A 16,893-nucleotide genomic window follows, 5' to 3' on the forward strand; every position below is an offset into this window, starting at 1 on the left:
TAACAACTGCAGGTATCCCATCAGGCAGGGCAATCCTGATGGTCGGAGGGCAGAAAAACCTGAAAAACCATTTTCCCTACATTGTTCTGAGTAATCTTGAAATTGTGTATGCAGGTGAAGAACTCAGTGACCAACAAACTATATGAGCAGTGTCCTTGGCCAATTGTAGCGCCTCTTGCTGCCCTGTATCAGAACCACTTTGCTTCATTGGAAAATATTTTTTAAAAATGAAAATGACATACTGGAGAATACCACATATAAAGAAAAGAAAATGATCGTTTTTTTTTTAATTAATCACCAGGACAAAATATGTGGGGGTAATACCTACTTTAAACAGAAAACAACTCAAAAATACATTTATAAAATTCCAGGATGCAACATGAATGAACCTTGAAAACAGTATGTGACACAAAAGAAGCCAGTAACAAAAGATCATATATCGTATGATTTCTCTCATATGAAATGTTCAATTCAGAGACTGGTAGATGAGATCTCGCCTAGAGCTGGGAGACATGGGGGAAAGGGCCTGGGGGTTAATTGTTACTAGGTGTGGGGTTTCTTTTGGAGGTGATGAAATTGTTCTAAAAATGAACCGTCTCTGGTGGTGGATGCAAAACTCTGTAAACATACTAAAAGCCACTGAACTGTACATTTTAAGTGGGTGAATTGTCTGTGTTATATTTCAGTAAAGCTGTTTGGAAAAAATTCATGGCTCCACACGAAATACACATTAGTCTTAAACATGGAGTTCCTGCTATAATGCAAAGACCTTCTGAGCAAAATCTGGAGAGAACAGAAAAGTCACTGTCACTACTCGGTAGAGATCCCAGCTAGGTTTTGCTAGCAAAACAATACCATCTCAGTTTGGGGAAGAATTTGGCAGTCTTAAGATCATTGATCTCATGGAAATCCCCATCTGGTTTGAGGTTCCTGTTCTAAAAACACTGAAAAAAAAAATAGACAAAACACTTTCAAAACAACACCTATGTGGGCAAGGGGGGAAAAAAGGGAAAAAAATAGGATGAATGCTATGAACTCTATCAAAATACAAAGTGTAGAATTCGGGCCTCCCTGGTGGTACAAGGGGTTAAGCACTGCTCTGTGAAGCAATCCGCAGCCTCTGCAGCACAAGTTCGATCCCCGGCCTGCCAGAGAGAAACCCACATGGCGAAGCAGACCTCTCCGGACTCACCTGCTGCTCCCCTCAGCAGTGAATTTCAGTCCATCTGCCTGTTCTGTTTCCCGCTTTGTCTCTGGTGAATCCTCTCACCACCCCCTACCCCTGCATCTCTGGCATGTACCACAGCTCTTGTATGCATAAATAAATAAATCTCAAATAAATAAATAAATAATAAGAGTGTAGAATTCATTCTCACTATAGAAATTCAAGTCCAAAAAGGACTACACATTTCCCATTGTCACTGTGTTTCAAAAGTCAATCCCTAAATATAACTTACAAAGAATGGTGGGCAAAAGAGCCCACCTGGATGGCTGAGGTCTTCTCATTCATCATATTCACCTCAATTCTGCTCACTCTATTAGACTTTAATCTACGAAAATTCTCTTCTCCCTTCTCTGCCTCGAGTTAATTTCCCAAACTACAAACAGATCATGAGAAGTTCCCTGGGGATCCTGGCTGGACCCACAAAGGTCTGTGCTGGCCTCATGGTCACAGCTGTCACCATGGTGAGAAAGACAGAAGAGGAAGGTGGAACAGGTGTCTCTCTTACCCTAATCAAAACACATAAAACCCCAGGGCATTTGGAGGCTGAGGGAGAGAAATCTCTGCAGCTACAGGCCAACAGCTTTGTCCTGGTCTGCTGATCTGGATTCTCTCTAATCCCCAGGCAAATTACAATACCAAATGTTATTAAGCAATCTAATAATGAAGCAGATGCAGTTTGGCTTTTGTGTTCCAGACTCCAGCTCTGAAGGGCATGCATCATGTATCTTAGCATAAAATGGTCATTTCCAGTGCCAAGGACAAAGGGAAATGGCAAGTGCCTGGAACACTGCCTGGTACATAGTAAGTATTCAATAAATATTTGTTGACTGAGTCCTGAATGCCCATATTACCTCCCATCGCACTCTCTGCCTTCTTCTCTTAGAAGATGCATACACACAAAGTTGAATCCACCCCAGTTCACTGCAAGTTCAGTTGTGACCTGGCAAAATTAATAAATATAACAATTGCTGCTAGGACAGGGATTTCTTTCTTTTTTTTTTAAGATTTATTTATTTATATAAGCACTGGGAACAGACAGAAGCGCGGAAGGGTGAGAAGATCCACCAGAGCCAGAGCAGGAAACAGAACAGGCAGACCAACGAAATACACTGCTGAGGGGAGCAGCAGATGGCAGGAGAGGTCTGCACGCCATGTGGGACCCTCGCCTGGCGGCCAGGGATCGAACTGGCGCTGCAGAGGCTGCGGGCAGCTTCACAGCCCAGCGCTCAACCGCTGCGCCACCAGGGGAGGCCCTAGGGCAGGGATTTTTATTAATTTTGTTATTAATGCACTGTAAGCGCTTAAATCAATGTTTGGCACACAACACCTGCTGAACAAATATCTGTCTCATGCCGAAGCAATTAAGGACCTACTATGTGCCAGGCTTTCCAATCACTTCCGCCCAAGCGGCAGAGGCGGCCCCAGCGTCCTCCGAACACGAGAGGCCGCTGTAGGAAGCGCCCGCTTCCTTTCCACATCACTTTCTGCCCCGCCGGTGCCCTTTGACCTCGTGAAGTCATTGCCCTTAGTTAAGATGGCGGCGCCAGTGGCAGCTGCAGCCGGGCAGCTGCGACGGGCTATTCGGAGGTCGCCCCCATGGCGGAGCCCGAGCCGGCGGGCGCTCTCTTCCGAACCCCCTCCAGTCCAGGCCACAGACGTGCGGAATGCCTTCCTAAACTTCTTTCGGGACCGCCATGGCCACCGACTGGTGCCCTCCGCTTCCGTGCGGCCCCGCGGCGACCCCAGTTTGCTTTTCGTCAATGCGGGCATGAACCAGGTGGGGGCAGAGCCACGCTGGTCGGAGGTGGAGTTTGTGGTTCGCCGGGAGGAACTGGCGCTGCGGGATTGGGCAAAAGCAGCGGGGGGCGGGACTCCGTTTCTAGAGGCTGACTGTCTCCTTCGGGCAAAGTGATTGGGGCGTTGATAAGGGAGCTGGGAGGGCTCCACCTGGTAATTTCTGGGTTGAGAGCGAGTCTAGGTACCGGAATAGCGGATGTGGTGCTCATGAAACAGATGTCTGGCTTTTTTTATGCATTCTTTAAATAAAAACTCGTTGACTAAATAAGTTTATGGAACACATGCTGTGTTCATTGAGCTTTTTACCTTGAGCACGATTCACCCTCTCTAAATTTCATTGTCTTAATCTGTCAAATGGGCGGGAGGGTGGGGGGAGGTAAGTAAATTCTAGAAGCTGTCCATGATCCCTATGAAATACCGACAGTGGTAGTGCACAGTGTGATCTCTGTTCTGTACCCTGAAGTAACTGAGTGTGATTGAAGAGGCTGAGAGATGCAGCCATTCCGGGCCCTGCTTCCAGCCACCCACGCATTTCTCCTCCTTTTGTCTATTTTACTGGTAGAGGGTCTCTGTTTCATGATTTATTTACCCCTCACTTACCCCTCATACACAGAAGTTGGGTACTCCCACACACAAGTTGCCCCCTTCAAGGCCACATTGCACTCTCAATAACACAGCCTTCAGTGTGCACAGCCATCTATCTCCCCACTCTCCACTTTTCCCTTCTACTGAGGGACTGGCATATCCCTCTCCCCCTTCTTTATTTGTTTCTAGTTCAAGCCAATCTTCCTGGGCACAGTAGATCCACGAAGCGAGATGGCAGGCTTTCGACGCATAGCCAACAGCCAGAAGTGTGTGAGGGCTGGAGGACGCCACAGCGACCTGGAGGATGTGGGCCGAGACCTCTCCCATCATACCTTCTTTGAAATGCTTGGCAATTGGGCCTTTGGAGGTGAATATTTTAAGGTAAGTCTCCAGGAAGCCTGAAATTAGGAGAAGACCAGTGGTTAGCCAAGTAGGAGGTCAAGGTTAATCCTATCTCCATTCCTAGAGTCTGCCTAGGAAGAGCCTCATACCAGACCCGACAAAGTGCTAGATTGAACATGTGTAACAGAACTATGTCTCACTTCTTTAATTAGATTGGAGGCCCTTGAGAACTGTGAATGTGCCTCCTGCCTACCAGTAACTGTATGGGACCTCCCTGGTGGCTTAGGGGTTAAATCTCTATGCTGTCACCACTGTGGCCTGTGTTCAATCCTGGGACAGGGAACTAACCCACATACAGAGCAGCAGACCTCTCCTATCTCACTCGCTGCTCCCCTTAGTGTATTTAGTAAATCTGCCTATTCTACTCTCCACTTTGTCTTTGGTGAATCCATTCCCCCCACCCCCCACCTCTGGCCTACACATCAGAGCTTCTACATACACACACACACACACACACACACAAATAATAACTGTTGTATGACTAATCATCAGATAGTAATAGTAAATTTTGGAGTTAATAAAAATCATCCCAGGGCCTCCTGGTGGCGCAAGGGGTTAAGATGCAACCTATGAAGCAATCTGCAGCCACTGTAGCATGAGTTTGATCCCCAGCCAGGGAGCTACCCACATGGCGCAGCACACCTCTCCTTACTCCCCCGCTGCTCCCCTCAGCAGTGTATTTCAGTCAATCTGCCTGTTCTGTTTCCCACTCTGTCTCTGGTGAATCCTCTCACCCCCCTCACCCCACCCCCACCCCCCCACCCCCGCACCTCAGACCTGTACTCCAGCTCTTATATGCATAAATAAATAAATCTTAAAAAAAAAAAGAATAGATTTGATTTTAAAAACATAAAAATCATCCCAGCCTAGGGTGGATAGAAGATTCCCCAGAGAAGAAGGTAATTGCTCTGGGACTTGAAAGAAAGTAGGATTTAGAGAAGAGAAGAAGCTTTCTGGGCAGGAAAAAAAACAAACAAACAAACCACAAAACAGATGCAGAAATGGTCACATTTATTTTGGAAATAAGGTGGGCAGAGAGAATGGTTTTGTCTTAAGCTGAGGGTTGAACTTATGAGGCTGGAAGATGTAGAAACTCATGGGGCCGCCTTCTTAACCCATCTTCCTCTCCCCACCTTTCCGGCTTTCTTCTGCAGGAGGAGGCTTGCAGCATGGCCTGGGAACTGCTGACTCAAGTCTATGGGATCCCCCAGGACAGGCTCTGGGTCTCCTACTTTGGTGGTGACCCTAAGGTAGGGCTGGACCCAGACCTGGAGAGCAGGGACATCTGGCTCAGCTTAGGGTAAGTCCACCCCCAGCTCTGTCCACTCCTGGAGGTCAAGAAGTCAGGAAAATAATCTCTCCCAGCACTGGTCCTTAGAATACCTCAGCATGTCCTGGGATACTGTGAGATCAGCCCTGTTGCTCCTCTTGCTGAGCTTGCAGAGGATCCTGGATTCTGGGCTTGTCTGTCTCCCCACCACACACCTGACTTTCTTCCCAGGGTTCCCACCAGCCATGTGCTTTCCTTTGGACCACAAGAGAACTTCTGGGAGATGGGAGACACTGGCCCCTGTGGGCCCTGTACTGAGATCCACTATGATCTGGCTGGTGGCGTGGGAAACCCCCAGCTGGTGGAGCTTTGGAATCTGGTCTTCATGCAGCACAACAGGTATCGGGGCACTGAAGCGAGAGGGAAATCCCTGATGGAAATTAAAAAGGTGGCAGTCAGGAGACTTTGATCCATTTCTTGCAAAAAAGAACACTTAGTCGGCACTTACTATGTCACTAGGCATATCTCTAAACACTTTGCAGACAATATCTGCTTTAATCCTAGTCTTTGGCCACAATAGTTTAACCAGTCACTGCTGCTTTCTGTCTTGGCTCTCATCACATGACAGAGTTTAACCTTACAACCACTAAAATTTTCTTCTAGCCTTTCATGTCCCTTTCTCAGGGCAAAGAATTCTGTCCCAGAGGGGGTTTTCTGGGTCCAGATGAGAACCCAAGTAGCCACGAGGGTGGAGATCACCCTTGATGAGAAAGGATAGGACCCAAGGCCATCACTGTCTGCTACTAGGGGATGGGAAAGGGTGATGCTGTCCTCTTAGTCTTCCCACTGTCAGCCCCCTTGGACCTCCTCATTCCTCTGCTGTCACCTCACATCTGTAATCCTGCCTGGGGCCTCATATGGCACACCTCCCCCAACCAGAGAGGCAGATGGAAGCCTGCAGCCCTTGCCCCAGCGGCATGTGGACACAGGAATGGGCCTGGAAAGACTAGTGGCTGTGCTACAAGGCAAGTGCTCCACCTATGACACGGACCTCTTTTCCCCGCTGCTCAGTGCCATACACCAGGTGAGCTTGCCTCTCCCTTTCTAGAAGCCTAACTGACCTGCTCATCACCAACACTCACCCCCTTTGCTTTCCATCTTTGTTGAGAACTGAGAGTATCCCTACCTGGGGGGGGACAGTGACCAGCCAAGGATACCAGGGTGTCAAACATGAGGCTGGGATTCATGGTTACTATCTGATATTGCTCCCAACAACTTCCTTCATTAATTAAAAAAATATATGTGGAGCACCTGCTTTGTGTTAAGTCCTTTGTGCTTGGCACAGGGGATGTAGCAATAAATAGAAAAGAGAGCATAGAAATTATATCCTAACCTGAGAGATAGATAATAAATAAGTGGGTTATAAAACAAGATGGCAACTTGCAGATTGTGAACAGGCAGTAAACGTGGGTGACAGTAACTCAGAGGAGGGGAGACGGTATATAGAAAAATCTTAGAGTTTGAAGTATGCTCACTGAGGAGATAATCTTTGAGGAATAGCCATAGGAAGCTCATTCCAGGCAGAAGAACAGCAGGTAATAAGGCCCTGGGGCAGGAAAGAAACAAATAGTTGGCCGACCAACTAAAGTAGAACCACATGGGATGCAGTTAGAGCATGTGTCTGTAGCCCTTGCTGTATAACAACACCCCCCCCCCCAACAACACTTTAGCTTAAAACACAATCATTTATTTAGCTCACAAGTCTGTGGTCTAAGTTCAAGGTGCGTTTACCTGTTTTTCCTTTGGTTCATATGAGCACACTCATACATCCCTGGTCAGCTGCTAGACAGCTCTACTTCTCAGGGTGGACTGACTTTCATTTTGGGGAAATGGAGGTAAATGGGTCATGTACCTGTCATCCTGCAGGCCAGCTCGGACTTACACCACAGCTTGGCAAGTTTCTGAGAAAGAGCAGAACTCCAGGTCTCTTGAGAAATAGGCTCAGAACAGTGTCATTTGCACCATATTCTGTTAGCCAAAGCAAGTCATAAGGCCAGCCTAGAGTCAAGGGATGGAGAAATAGATTCTGTCCCTTGATGGGAAGCAGCTGTAAACTCCCATTGCAAAGTCATGCACACAAGGAAAGGGAGGACTTGGGGTCATTTTTTGCAACAACCTACCATGCAGAGAAAAGCCAGAGCCAAATCTTGTAGGGCCTTGAAGTCCAAAATAGGGCTTTTAGCTTAAGCGTGGCCAAAAGGGTTCTGAGGGGGAGGCCCATGATCTGACTGACACTTTATTTTTTTTTTTTAAGAGATATGCATTTTCTTTTTATATATATATTTATTTATTCATACAAGCACTGGGTATAGTCAGAAGCGCAGGAGGGTGAGAGAATTCACCAGCGCCAGAGTGGGGAGCAGAGCAGGCAGAAGGACCGAAGTACACTGCTGAGGGGAGCAGCGGGCGGCAGGAGAGGTCTGTGCGCCATGTGGGACCCTCCTCCGGTGGCCGGGGAGCAGCCGGGGATCGAACCGGCGCTGCAGAGGCTGTGGGCAGCCCCGCAACCCAGCGCTCAACCACTGCACCATCGGGGAGGCCCTGACTGACACTTTAAAGGCCACTCCTGTTGATGTGTGGAGACTGGACTGGCGGGAGGCAAGAGTAGAAGCTGAGAAGCCAGTTGGGAAGCCAGTGTCATCGTCCAGGGAAGAGATGATAGGCCATGGCAGAGGCAGGTGGCCGTGGAAGTGGAGAAAAGTAGATTGGTTTGAGAGAGGTCATGGAAATGGAAGGAATAGTCTCCACTGATGGGTTGGATGGGGAAAGAAAGGAAAGCCTAGTCTCTTTCCTGGGTTTTTGACGATAACAGTGCAAGGAATGGCAGGACTGTTGAGAGGGGAAGCTCGGGAAAGAGACAGGTTTGGCGCTGGATGAATCAAGCGCTCTGCTTTGGGGCATGTGTGTGTATACACAGCTCACCCCTCCCTCGCTGCCCTGAAAGGCTGTGAGGCCAGTGTAGGCAGTATAGCACTTGGCGTCAGGCAGGCCTGGTTTAAGTTCCACATCCACTCCTAGAGAGTCGTGTGGCCTTGTGTCACTTAGCGCCTCTGAGCCTTGGTTTCCTCTATAAACAGAGATAGTAGTACCTCCCAGAACAGGCTGTGTGAAATAAGACAAGTATTTCTTTCAAGCACCCACCTAGGTCTGCCAGAACATTCTATATAATGATCACAGCTTTGATCATTGTTGGTGCTGAATGTGAGCCCCATGGGTGCAAAGGCTGCCTCCCATCCATCTTTCAATCTTCTCTAATCCAGGCCAGCCAAAGTCACTCCAGTGTGGTCAGCTATAGGGGTCAGGTTAGATGTTCTAGGAGTGGTGAGCACCCTCCCGGGCCAGGTCAGACAGAGTCAAGCACCATGCCTCTTTCTCCCTGCTTTCCAGGGCTGTGGGGCACCCCCTTACTTGGGCCGGGTAGGGGCAGCAGACGAGGGGCGCACAGACATGGCATACCGTGTGGTGGCCGACCACATCCGGACTCTCAGTGTCTGCATCGCTGACGGCATTTCCCCTGGGATGTCAGGTGCCCCGTGAGTTTGGAAGGTCTACAAAGAGGGGAAAGGGGTGCTGGGGATGGTAGGGAGGGGGAGGGAAGGAGATGGGGAGGTAGGTTGGGTTGAGTTGGTAAGAGGAGCAGAGGAAGTAGAGGAATTTGGGATGGGAGCACATGTTCTAGACCATGTACCCTCTACCCCCATACTGCTGACCAGGGGCTACTGGGGCTTCCTATGTGACTCTGAACCCCTAGGCTGGTTCTTCGTCGGATCCTCCGTCGAGCAGTGCGGTTCGCTACAGAGGTGTTGCAGGCACCACCTGGCTTCCTAGGCAGCCTAGTGCCTGTAGTGGTGGAGATGCTGGTAAGGGCAGAGCTTATTCACTCCTTCCTGGGCACTGGGGGAGCCTGCTGCTAAGCCCAAGACAGTGTCCCTGGCCTGGTCTCCCTATCCTAAATGTCCAGCCCAATGTACCATCAGCTGGCTGAAGAAGGTGGAATTGCTTTCAATTATCAGGAAACTTCACACGGTCTCCTTGTGCATGCACCCTCTTCTGCCTGTAGCCTCACCCCACAAGGAAACTAACTCCCCATCTGGGCCCTCCATCAGCCTGGCTGAGCCTCCAGGGCAGGTGTCCTCCGGGAGGCCCAGGTTGGGAAGTAGAGGTGGGCTGATTGCCTTTCTCACTTCCTTGGCCCTCTCCTCCTCCAGGGAGATGCTTATCCAGAACTGCAAAAGAGCTCCACACAGGTACTAGATTGGGGTGGGAGGGGAGTGATGAGAGTGTGGGAAGAGCCTCTCCCTTGAGGAGGCCCAGCTCCCATCTTGTCCTGTCCCCGGTTCAGATAGCCAATCTGGTGTCAGAGAACGAGGCAGCCTTCCTGGCCAGTCTGCAGCGGGGTCGGCGGATCATCGATCGGACCGTGATGCGCCTGGGGTCTTCCGATCTGTTCCCTGGTGAGTAGGGTGCCCAGCATATGCTCAAGGGGCTCACTTAGGTATTCTAGGGCTGGCAGAAGAGGGAACCCTGGGCTAGGCCTGAAGCTCACATGCACTCCTACTTTCCCCTGCACCCCTCTCCCTGAACTCTGTTTCCAACACCAGACGTCTATGGCAGGAGCACCACTCAGCTTCTCCCCACTTCCCCACTGCCCAGCTGGCTCTGCCTCCGGTCTGCTTTCTAAGACTGGCTTCATGACTAGACTGAGCTTCCTTTTTCCCCTGAAACGATGTATGCTCAGCGTACCCTGGGCTACCCCCAGCTCTGACCTTGAAGCATGAACCTGAAGGCGACCCCACTCCTAAGCTCCCCTTGTGTGGGGAGGGGACACTTGTGCTTGGCACCTGGTGGCTTCTATTTAGTTAGAAAAGTCCTGGCCCTCACTTCTGCCCCCTCCCTCTGTCCTGCCCCTCGCCCTTCTCATCACCCCTTGTCTTCCTTCCTCCAAGCCGAAGTGGCCTGGTCCTTGTCAATGTCTGGGAACCTGGGGCTCCCCCTGGACCTGGTAGAGCTCATGCTGGAAGAGAAAGGGGTACAGCTGGACTCTGCTGGCCTGGCACGGCTGGCTCAGGAGGAGGCCCAGGTACAGGCTGGGGCATCACCACCCGGGTTCTGTTGGGATACACATCAGCTACTTCCCTGGGCCTGAGCTCCTGGGGGAGGAGCTGCAGCCATTGGGGAAGCAGGAGGCTGAGCTAGGGTCTGTCCCCTCACCTTGGACTCCCACCTCAACACAGCCCATAGAGAAACACAGCATCCTAAAGAGGGGGCCTCGGGCCTCCCCGGTGGCGCAGCGGTTAAACGCTGGGTTGCGAAGCTGCCCGCAGCCTCTGCACCACCGGTTCAATCCCCAGCTGCCGGGCAAGGGTCCCACCTGGCGCGCAGACCTCTCCTGCCACCCGCTGCTCCCCTCAGCAGTGTACTTCGTCAGTCTGCCTGTTCTGTTCCCCGCTCTGGCTCTGGTGAATTCTCTCACCCTCCAGCGCTTCTGACTGTACCCAGTGCTTGTATGCATGGATGTATAAATCAATCAATAAATCTTTTAAAATAAATAAAAAATAAAGAGGGGGCCTCCAGGGGCAGCCTGACTGAGGGAGACCTGATCCTTAGACCCTCCCAGCATGGTGGGTTTCTCCCCAACCAGCCCAGGGTCTGAAGGAGCCATCCTGAGGACCTATTCTAGATGGGTTGCAAGGGTCCACAGAACTCTGTGGAGCCTCAAGTCCCACCGCACTGTCCATCCCCCCTTACACACATCCTATCCTGCAGCACCGGGCACGGCAGACTGAGCCAGTTCAGGAGCAAGGACTGAAACTCGACGTCCACTCCCTGGGGGAGCTGCAGCGCCGAGGGGTGCCCCCAACCGATGACAGCCCCAAGTATAACTACTCTCTACGACCTAGTGGGGGCTATGGTGAGATCCTTGACAGAGGTAGATGGCCACAGGCTGACCCCACCATGACCGAGAACCACTACAGAGAGGGTTGCTACTGGCTCTGTGCATTTCCTGGGGTAGCCAGCAGGGGTCACTGCATCCTCTCCCAGCTGGAAGAGCCCCCTAACCCTGTGCCCGCAGAGCTTAAGTCATAGACCCACACCCCACACCTCTGTCTAGCACTGACAACCATTCTCCTTCCTGACAGAGTTCAGCACCTGTGAGGCCCAGGTGCTCCAGCTGTATACAGAGGATGGTACAGCTGTGACCTCCGTGGGGGAAGGCCAACGCTGTGGCCTCCTCTTAGACAGGACCAGCTTCTATGCTGAACAGGGGGGTCAGACTTCAGACCGAGGCTACCTGGTGCGGGTGGGACAGCAGGTAAGCTTATTCCCAACCCCCATGTACGTACACACAGGCTAACCTGCAGAAGGCAGACTGGAGCTGGGAAGGGAGCTAAGGGGAAAGGCTATAAGCAGTTACTCCAGTGCCTTGGCCCCTGTTCTTCCCCAGGATGTGCTGTTCCCAGTGGCCCGGGCCCACGTCTGCGGAGGCTTCATCCTACATGAGGTGGTGGCCCCAGAGTGTTTGCAGGTGGGGGACCAGGTACAGCTGCACGTGGATGAGGTAAGGCTCCACCCCTGCTGTTCATGACACCTGCAGCCCCTTCACTCTTCTTAGCCCCCATGCTCACCCAGGACCCTGGGTGACAAAAGCCTTTCAGGCCTGGCGTCTGAGCTGCATGGAGAAGCACACGGCCACTCACCTGCTCAACTGGGCGCTGCGGCAGACCCTGGGCCCCAGCACGGAGCAGCGAGGCTCCCATCTCGGTCCCGAGCGACTTCGCTTCGACGTGGCCACTCAGGTGAGCAGGACTCAGAAAGACGGGCTCTGGTGAGGCGACAGGCTTTAAGAGGTGGTTTGACAGTGTGGGGAGTCTGACCAGTCCAAGGGCCTGGGCTCCGCGTCACTCAGTCACTGGGGGACCTTGGGCAAGAATCATCCCCTCAGGCTCCTCCCACACCAGCAGGTGTCAGGCTAGACTTTGTCTGAGGCCCTCATTTCCCTCCAGCCACTGACTTCCTTGTACCTCTGTCATTCAGGGTTCTCTTGCTCAAAAGGAGCTGCCCTTTTCCTTCTCTGTTGTCCCTTCTCCCTCCCCTCCTTGCATCTCTGCCAGAAAGTGCTCACTGACTAACACATCCCCCCTCAGCATTCCTTGCTCCTGTCTCTCCCCAGCCTGTATTTCTCTTCTGCTGGGTGGCCCCTTGTAAACTCCCCAAGAACACAGCCTCAGTTTGCCATTTCTCCATCAACTTTTTGTACCTAAAGAAAGGTCTGCAGCTTCCAATAGGCTCAACTCCCAGGTAGTATCCCAAGGTTGAGAATGGTCTGCTCTGCAGACATTTATGAAGCACCTGTTATGTGCTGGCCACAGTTCTGGAACCTGGGGACAGTTCAGTATATATTGACTCCTTAGTGCATCTGTTATGGGCATGAAGCTCACTGCCTGTCATCTGCTCATTTGCTTTCCTCCCCATCAGGCCCCACTGACCCCAGAGCAGCTCCAGGCAGTGGAGCAGGCTGTGCAGCAGGCTGTGGAGCAGGATGAAGCTGTGTACATGGAGGAAGTAGCCCTGAAACTCACTGCACATGTTCCTGGCCTGCGCTCACTGGATGAGGTGAGTGGGGAAGCCTCCTGGTGAAGATCTCCTACCCCTCCTGGGCTACTTAACAGACTTATCCCTTCCCACCCTCAGATATACCCAGACCCTGTGCGGGTGGTGTCAGTAGGGGTGCCTGTGGCCCAAGCGCTGAACCCAGCCTCTCAGGCTGCACTGCAGACCTCCGTGGAGCTGTGCTGTGGGACGTGAGTCACTCCTCTGCCTGTCTGGGCCTGGGGCCCTAGATCCTCACCTATCCTCACCAGGTTGCTCAGGTTGCTCTTTTCTCCCCCATCACCCCACCTTCTCCCTCTGCCCACAGGCATCTGCTACGAACAGGAGCTATAGGGGACCTGGTCATCATTGGGGAACGCCAGCTTGCCAAGGGAACCACCCGACTGCTGGCAGTCACTGGGGAGCAGGCCCAGCAGGTTGGCACACCAGCAGGCTCTGGAGGCTCCTGGGCGTGGATGGGAGCAGGGACAAACAGGCTCAGGGATGCCTAGCAGCAAAACAGTGTTCATACATGTGCACTAATGTCACCATGCCAAAGGGCAGCTGGTGTGTTAGGATTATTTGGTGCCTTGTTTTGTCCTGACTATCAAATATTTCTAACTTGGCCCTGACCAGCAATGAGTGGAGACACATGGCCCAGGGAAGCAAGTGGAAGCCCAGGAGCCCAACCATCCTGTTCTTTCCCTGCAGGCCCGAGAGGTAGGCCAGAATCTGGCCCAAGAGGTAGAAGCAGCCACAGAGCGTCTGAGTCGGGGCAGCCGGGACGTGGAGGAGGCACACCAGCTGTCCAAGGACATGGGACGACTCACTGAAGTGAGAGCCACTCTCCCTTATCACAGAGCTGCTCCCCGCCCCCTCCTGATCCTAGTCCCTTCCCTGTGCCCGGCATTCCTGCTGCACCCATGCTGGCCCAGACTGCAGGCCAGGATATGGTGGGTTGTGGTCCTTTCCCTGGCCCTGCCAGCCTCTCCCTCAGAGGCTGGGATTTGGGGAGGAGCGAGGCTGATGAACCACTTCTGGCCATAGGCTGTTGACACTGCCGTGATGCCCCAGTGGCAGCGGCGGCAGCTTCAGGCCACACTGAAGGCGCTGCAGCGACGAGCCAACACTGCCATCCGAAAGCTGGAAATGGGGCGGGTAAGAGGACAGTCACTGCCCGGATGGGACACGGGAGCTGCACAGGAGGGGAAGCGGGGAGGGGAAGGGGGAGGGGAGAGGGGAGGGGAGGGGGGAGCGAAGGGCTCCTCGCTCTCCCAGCTGGGGGCCATCAGCAGATCATTCAGCCACTTCTCTCTGTCAAATTGCCTCTCTCCCCCAACTCCCAAATCTGGCTCAGACTCCTTCAAGAAGCCAACTGACTTGATTACGCCTTTCAACCCTAATTGCTCCTTGACTACGGATCCTCCTTCCTCCCTCCCTTCTCAGTCCATCTGTGTTCCAGCCTTAGTCCTTTCACCTTCAGCGGCCTATTTGTAGGGGCCTAGAGCTATGACGGAGGGAAGAGGCAAGGGGGGAGAGGAAGGACACAGTGGGACCCAAAAAAAAGCAGGCCGTTCCCGGCAGAACCCTGCCACCTCTACTCAAAACTGAAGACCTTTGAGGCGGGACTGGGGTGTCAGAACTGAGGCTCAGTTCAGCAATGGGGGTCAGTTGCCTCCCAGCCTGACTCCTCGGCTATCCTTTTCCCACAGGCTGCACAAAAAACCCAAGAGTTGCTGAAGCGGCACTCGGGGGGGCCAGTGATTGTGGACACAGTTTCCGCTGAGTCCCTTTCCGTGAGTGTGGGGGCCTGGGAGGAGGGGGATTATGCCCTGACTGGGACGTGGCTGGGAGTCTGGGAAGCTATGGGGTCACCATCTCTCCTCCCCTGCCAGGTGCTGGTGAAGGTGGTACGGCAGCTGTGTGAGCAGGTGCCCAGCACGTCCGTGCTACTGCTCAGCCCCCAGCCCCTGGGGCGTGTGCTCTGTGCCTGCCAGGTGGCCCAGGTGAGGACGTGGGAGAGAAGCCCTCACCTCGCTCATCCCCTGGTTCAGCTGTGATTCCACGCCTAGATGAGGCAGTCAAGGCTGGGTAGAGGTGATCTGTGAGGACACTCCAGGACAGGCACTGGCCAGTCTCCTTGTCCCTAATGAACACACACACACACACCCCACCCCCCAATCCCCCCGGAGAAGGCACGTGGAGATTCCCTAATTACCACCACTCCTACTCCAGGCCCCACATCCCTTGCAAACAAGTAGTACGTATTGATCAGCCCCCACACGTTCCCGCCCAGTCCTCTCCTGTCTCTTCACCCAGTTTCCCCCACCGCATGCACAGGTGGAGAGGGGTTACAGATCACCCTGACTCCACTCTGAGGGGATATGGAGTGGTTGGTGGCAGGGAGGGTTGTTCTGCATCGCTGCCCTTCTGTTTCTTCACCAGGGTACTACACCAGCCTTCACAGCAGAGGCTTGGGCACTGGCTGTGTGCAGCCACATGGGCGGCAAGGCCTGGGGCTCTCGAGTGGTGGCCCAGGGCACTGGAAGCACTGCTGATTTGGAAGCTGCCCTCAGCACAGCCCGAGCCTATGCCCTCAACCAGCTCTGACCCATAGCCCCTCAGGACTCTCTTGGACTGAAGAGAACAGGGGATAGGCTAGTTCGAGGAGCCTGAAGCAGCCAGCAGAACTGCCCTGAGTCTAAAGTCAGGGACTGGAGGCTAGAGGCCAAAGCACCTGAGCAGAAGAAGGCCACAGGGGCCAGCCCTGCATGGACTAAAGGAGATACTGGCTGGGGAGGCAGAAGTGGGCTCAGAGATACACCCCCACTTGGTGACTGAAGACAGTGCTCTCCTGGCTGTGATTACTCATTAAAGAGTATTCCCCTAAGGATAGGAGACCCCAGAATGTTCTTTTGCTTTAAAAAAATTAGACCTCCCCCCACCCAAGCAACCTGGAATGTGGATGCAAACCTGGATATGGGTGTACCAACCAGTCTGACCCCTCCACTGTACAACCAAATCAGAACTATCCTCATTGTCACAAGTGCCCAGGCAGGCTCTTTGCCAGCCTGTCTTGGGCACCCATAAAGACCAGGCCACCCAGATTCAGAACTGTCGTGGAAGGCATTACAGCAGGACAGACCCTCTCTGGTGTTACCTTGTTAACAATGACTTCTCTTTTTTAATGAAGGCCTTGCCAATTTATTGATAAACTGAGCAGCAGCTACTGGTCAGTTGATGAAAATAGGGAGAGGGACAAGCAGGCAGAGATCCCTGCCCTTTTGGAGCTTACTTCTGGTGGGGACACAGAAAATAAAGAGAAAGAAGATTGTGTCAGTGATGGAGTCTGTGGAGAAAGAATGGAACCAGCGCAGCAAGAGGGTAGGGTGGCTTGGGAGCAGACCTGGGAGGGGAGGGTGTGAGCCACATGGACATTGAGGAAAGAGCCAATGCTGAGGCCCTTAGATGGGGTGAGGAGGCACAGTGAGCTGGGAGTATGGCAGGCTTTGGGGTCAGGAAGCAGGTACCAGAGCAACCCTACTCTGTAAAACACGGCTGCCCTGAGCCTGAGCTAAAGCTGAAAATAAACAACTCAGAGTAGAAGGAAGCCACCAGATAAAGGGCAGCCTTCCCCTTCCCCACCAGAGTGAAGCCATGCAGGACCAAGTCAGATACTAGCCCCACCTCTGCTCCCAAATCTGTTAGAAGGAAAGGACCTCAGGGGACCCATCTTTAAGTCAAGGGCTTCCAAGTTCTGAGGGTGTCTAATTAAAACTGTTAGAGCAGAGCAGGCCCTCCTGGCATCGTTTCCAGCACAATTCCTCCTAATTGAGGCAATGGTGATTTGGTGAATCACTGATGAGGGCTGGAGGGATCCAAATCCTTGGTTCCTGGCACCTGACTGCCCTATGGAGTGGCAAGGCTTTACCTCAAGACCTTGGCCACTGCAGCAGCACCACAT

The 16,893-nt window shown here is 52.7% G+C and overlaps 1 protein-coding gene across 2 annotated transcripts; it reads left to right on the forward strand.

Moving 5' to 3' along the window:
* Positions 1-2,732: 2,732 nt before the first annotated feature.
* On the forward strand, positions 2,733-15,539 carry AARS2 (alanyl-tRNA synthetase 2, mitochondrial; the record flags this gene model as incomplete). 2 transcript variants are annotated; one of them, XM_084228342.1, is made up of 22 exons in its annotated part: positions 2,733-3,002; positions 3,797-3,988; positions 5,164-5,309; positions 5,511-5,678; positions 6,219-6,363; positions 8,727-8,872; positions 9,091-9,199; positions 9,548-9,586; positions 9,682-9,793; positions 10,286-10,419; positions 11,106-11,250; positions 11,480-11,652; positions 11,785-11,898; positions 11,996-12,136; positions 12,816-12,953; positions 13,032-13,141; positions 13,258-13,366; positions 13,641-13,763; positions 13,977-14,087; positions 14,642-14,725; positions 14,825-14,935; positions 15,375-15,539. In XM_084228342.1, the coding sequence occupies 22 exons, from the start codon at positions 2,760-2,762 to the stop codon at positions 15,537-15,539; spliced, it is 2,958 nt and encodes a 985-aa protein (XP_084084468.1). The 2 variants fall into 2 exon arrangements, with proteins under 2 accessions (XP_084084468.1, XP_084084467.1); XM_084228341.1 differs by having other exon boundaries at positions 2,760-3,002; positions 9,509-9,586.
* Positions 15,540-16,893: the final 1,354 nt, after the last annotated feature.

The sequence above is a fragment of the Talpa europaea genome (genome assembly GCF_964194135.1).
Source record: "Talpa europaea genome assembly, chromosome: 2".
NCBI classification, from domain to species: Eukaryota; Metazoa; Chordata; class Mammalia; order Eulipotyphla; family Talpidae; genus Talpa; species Talpa europaea.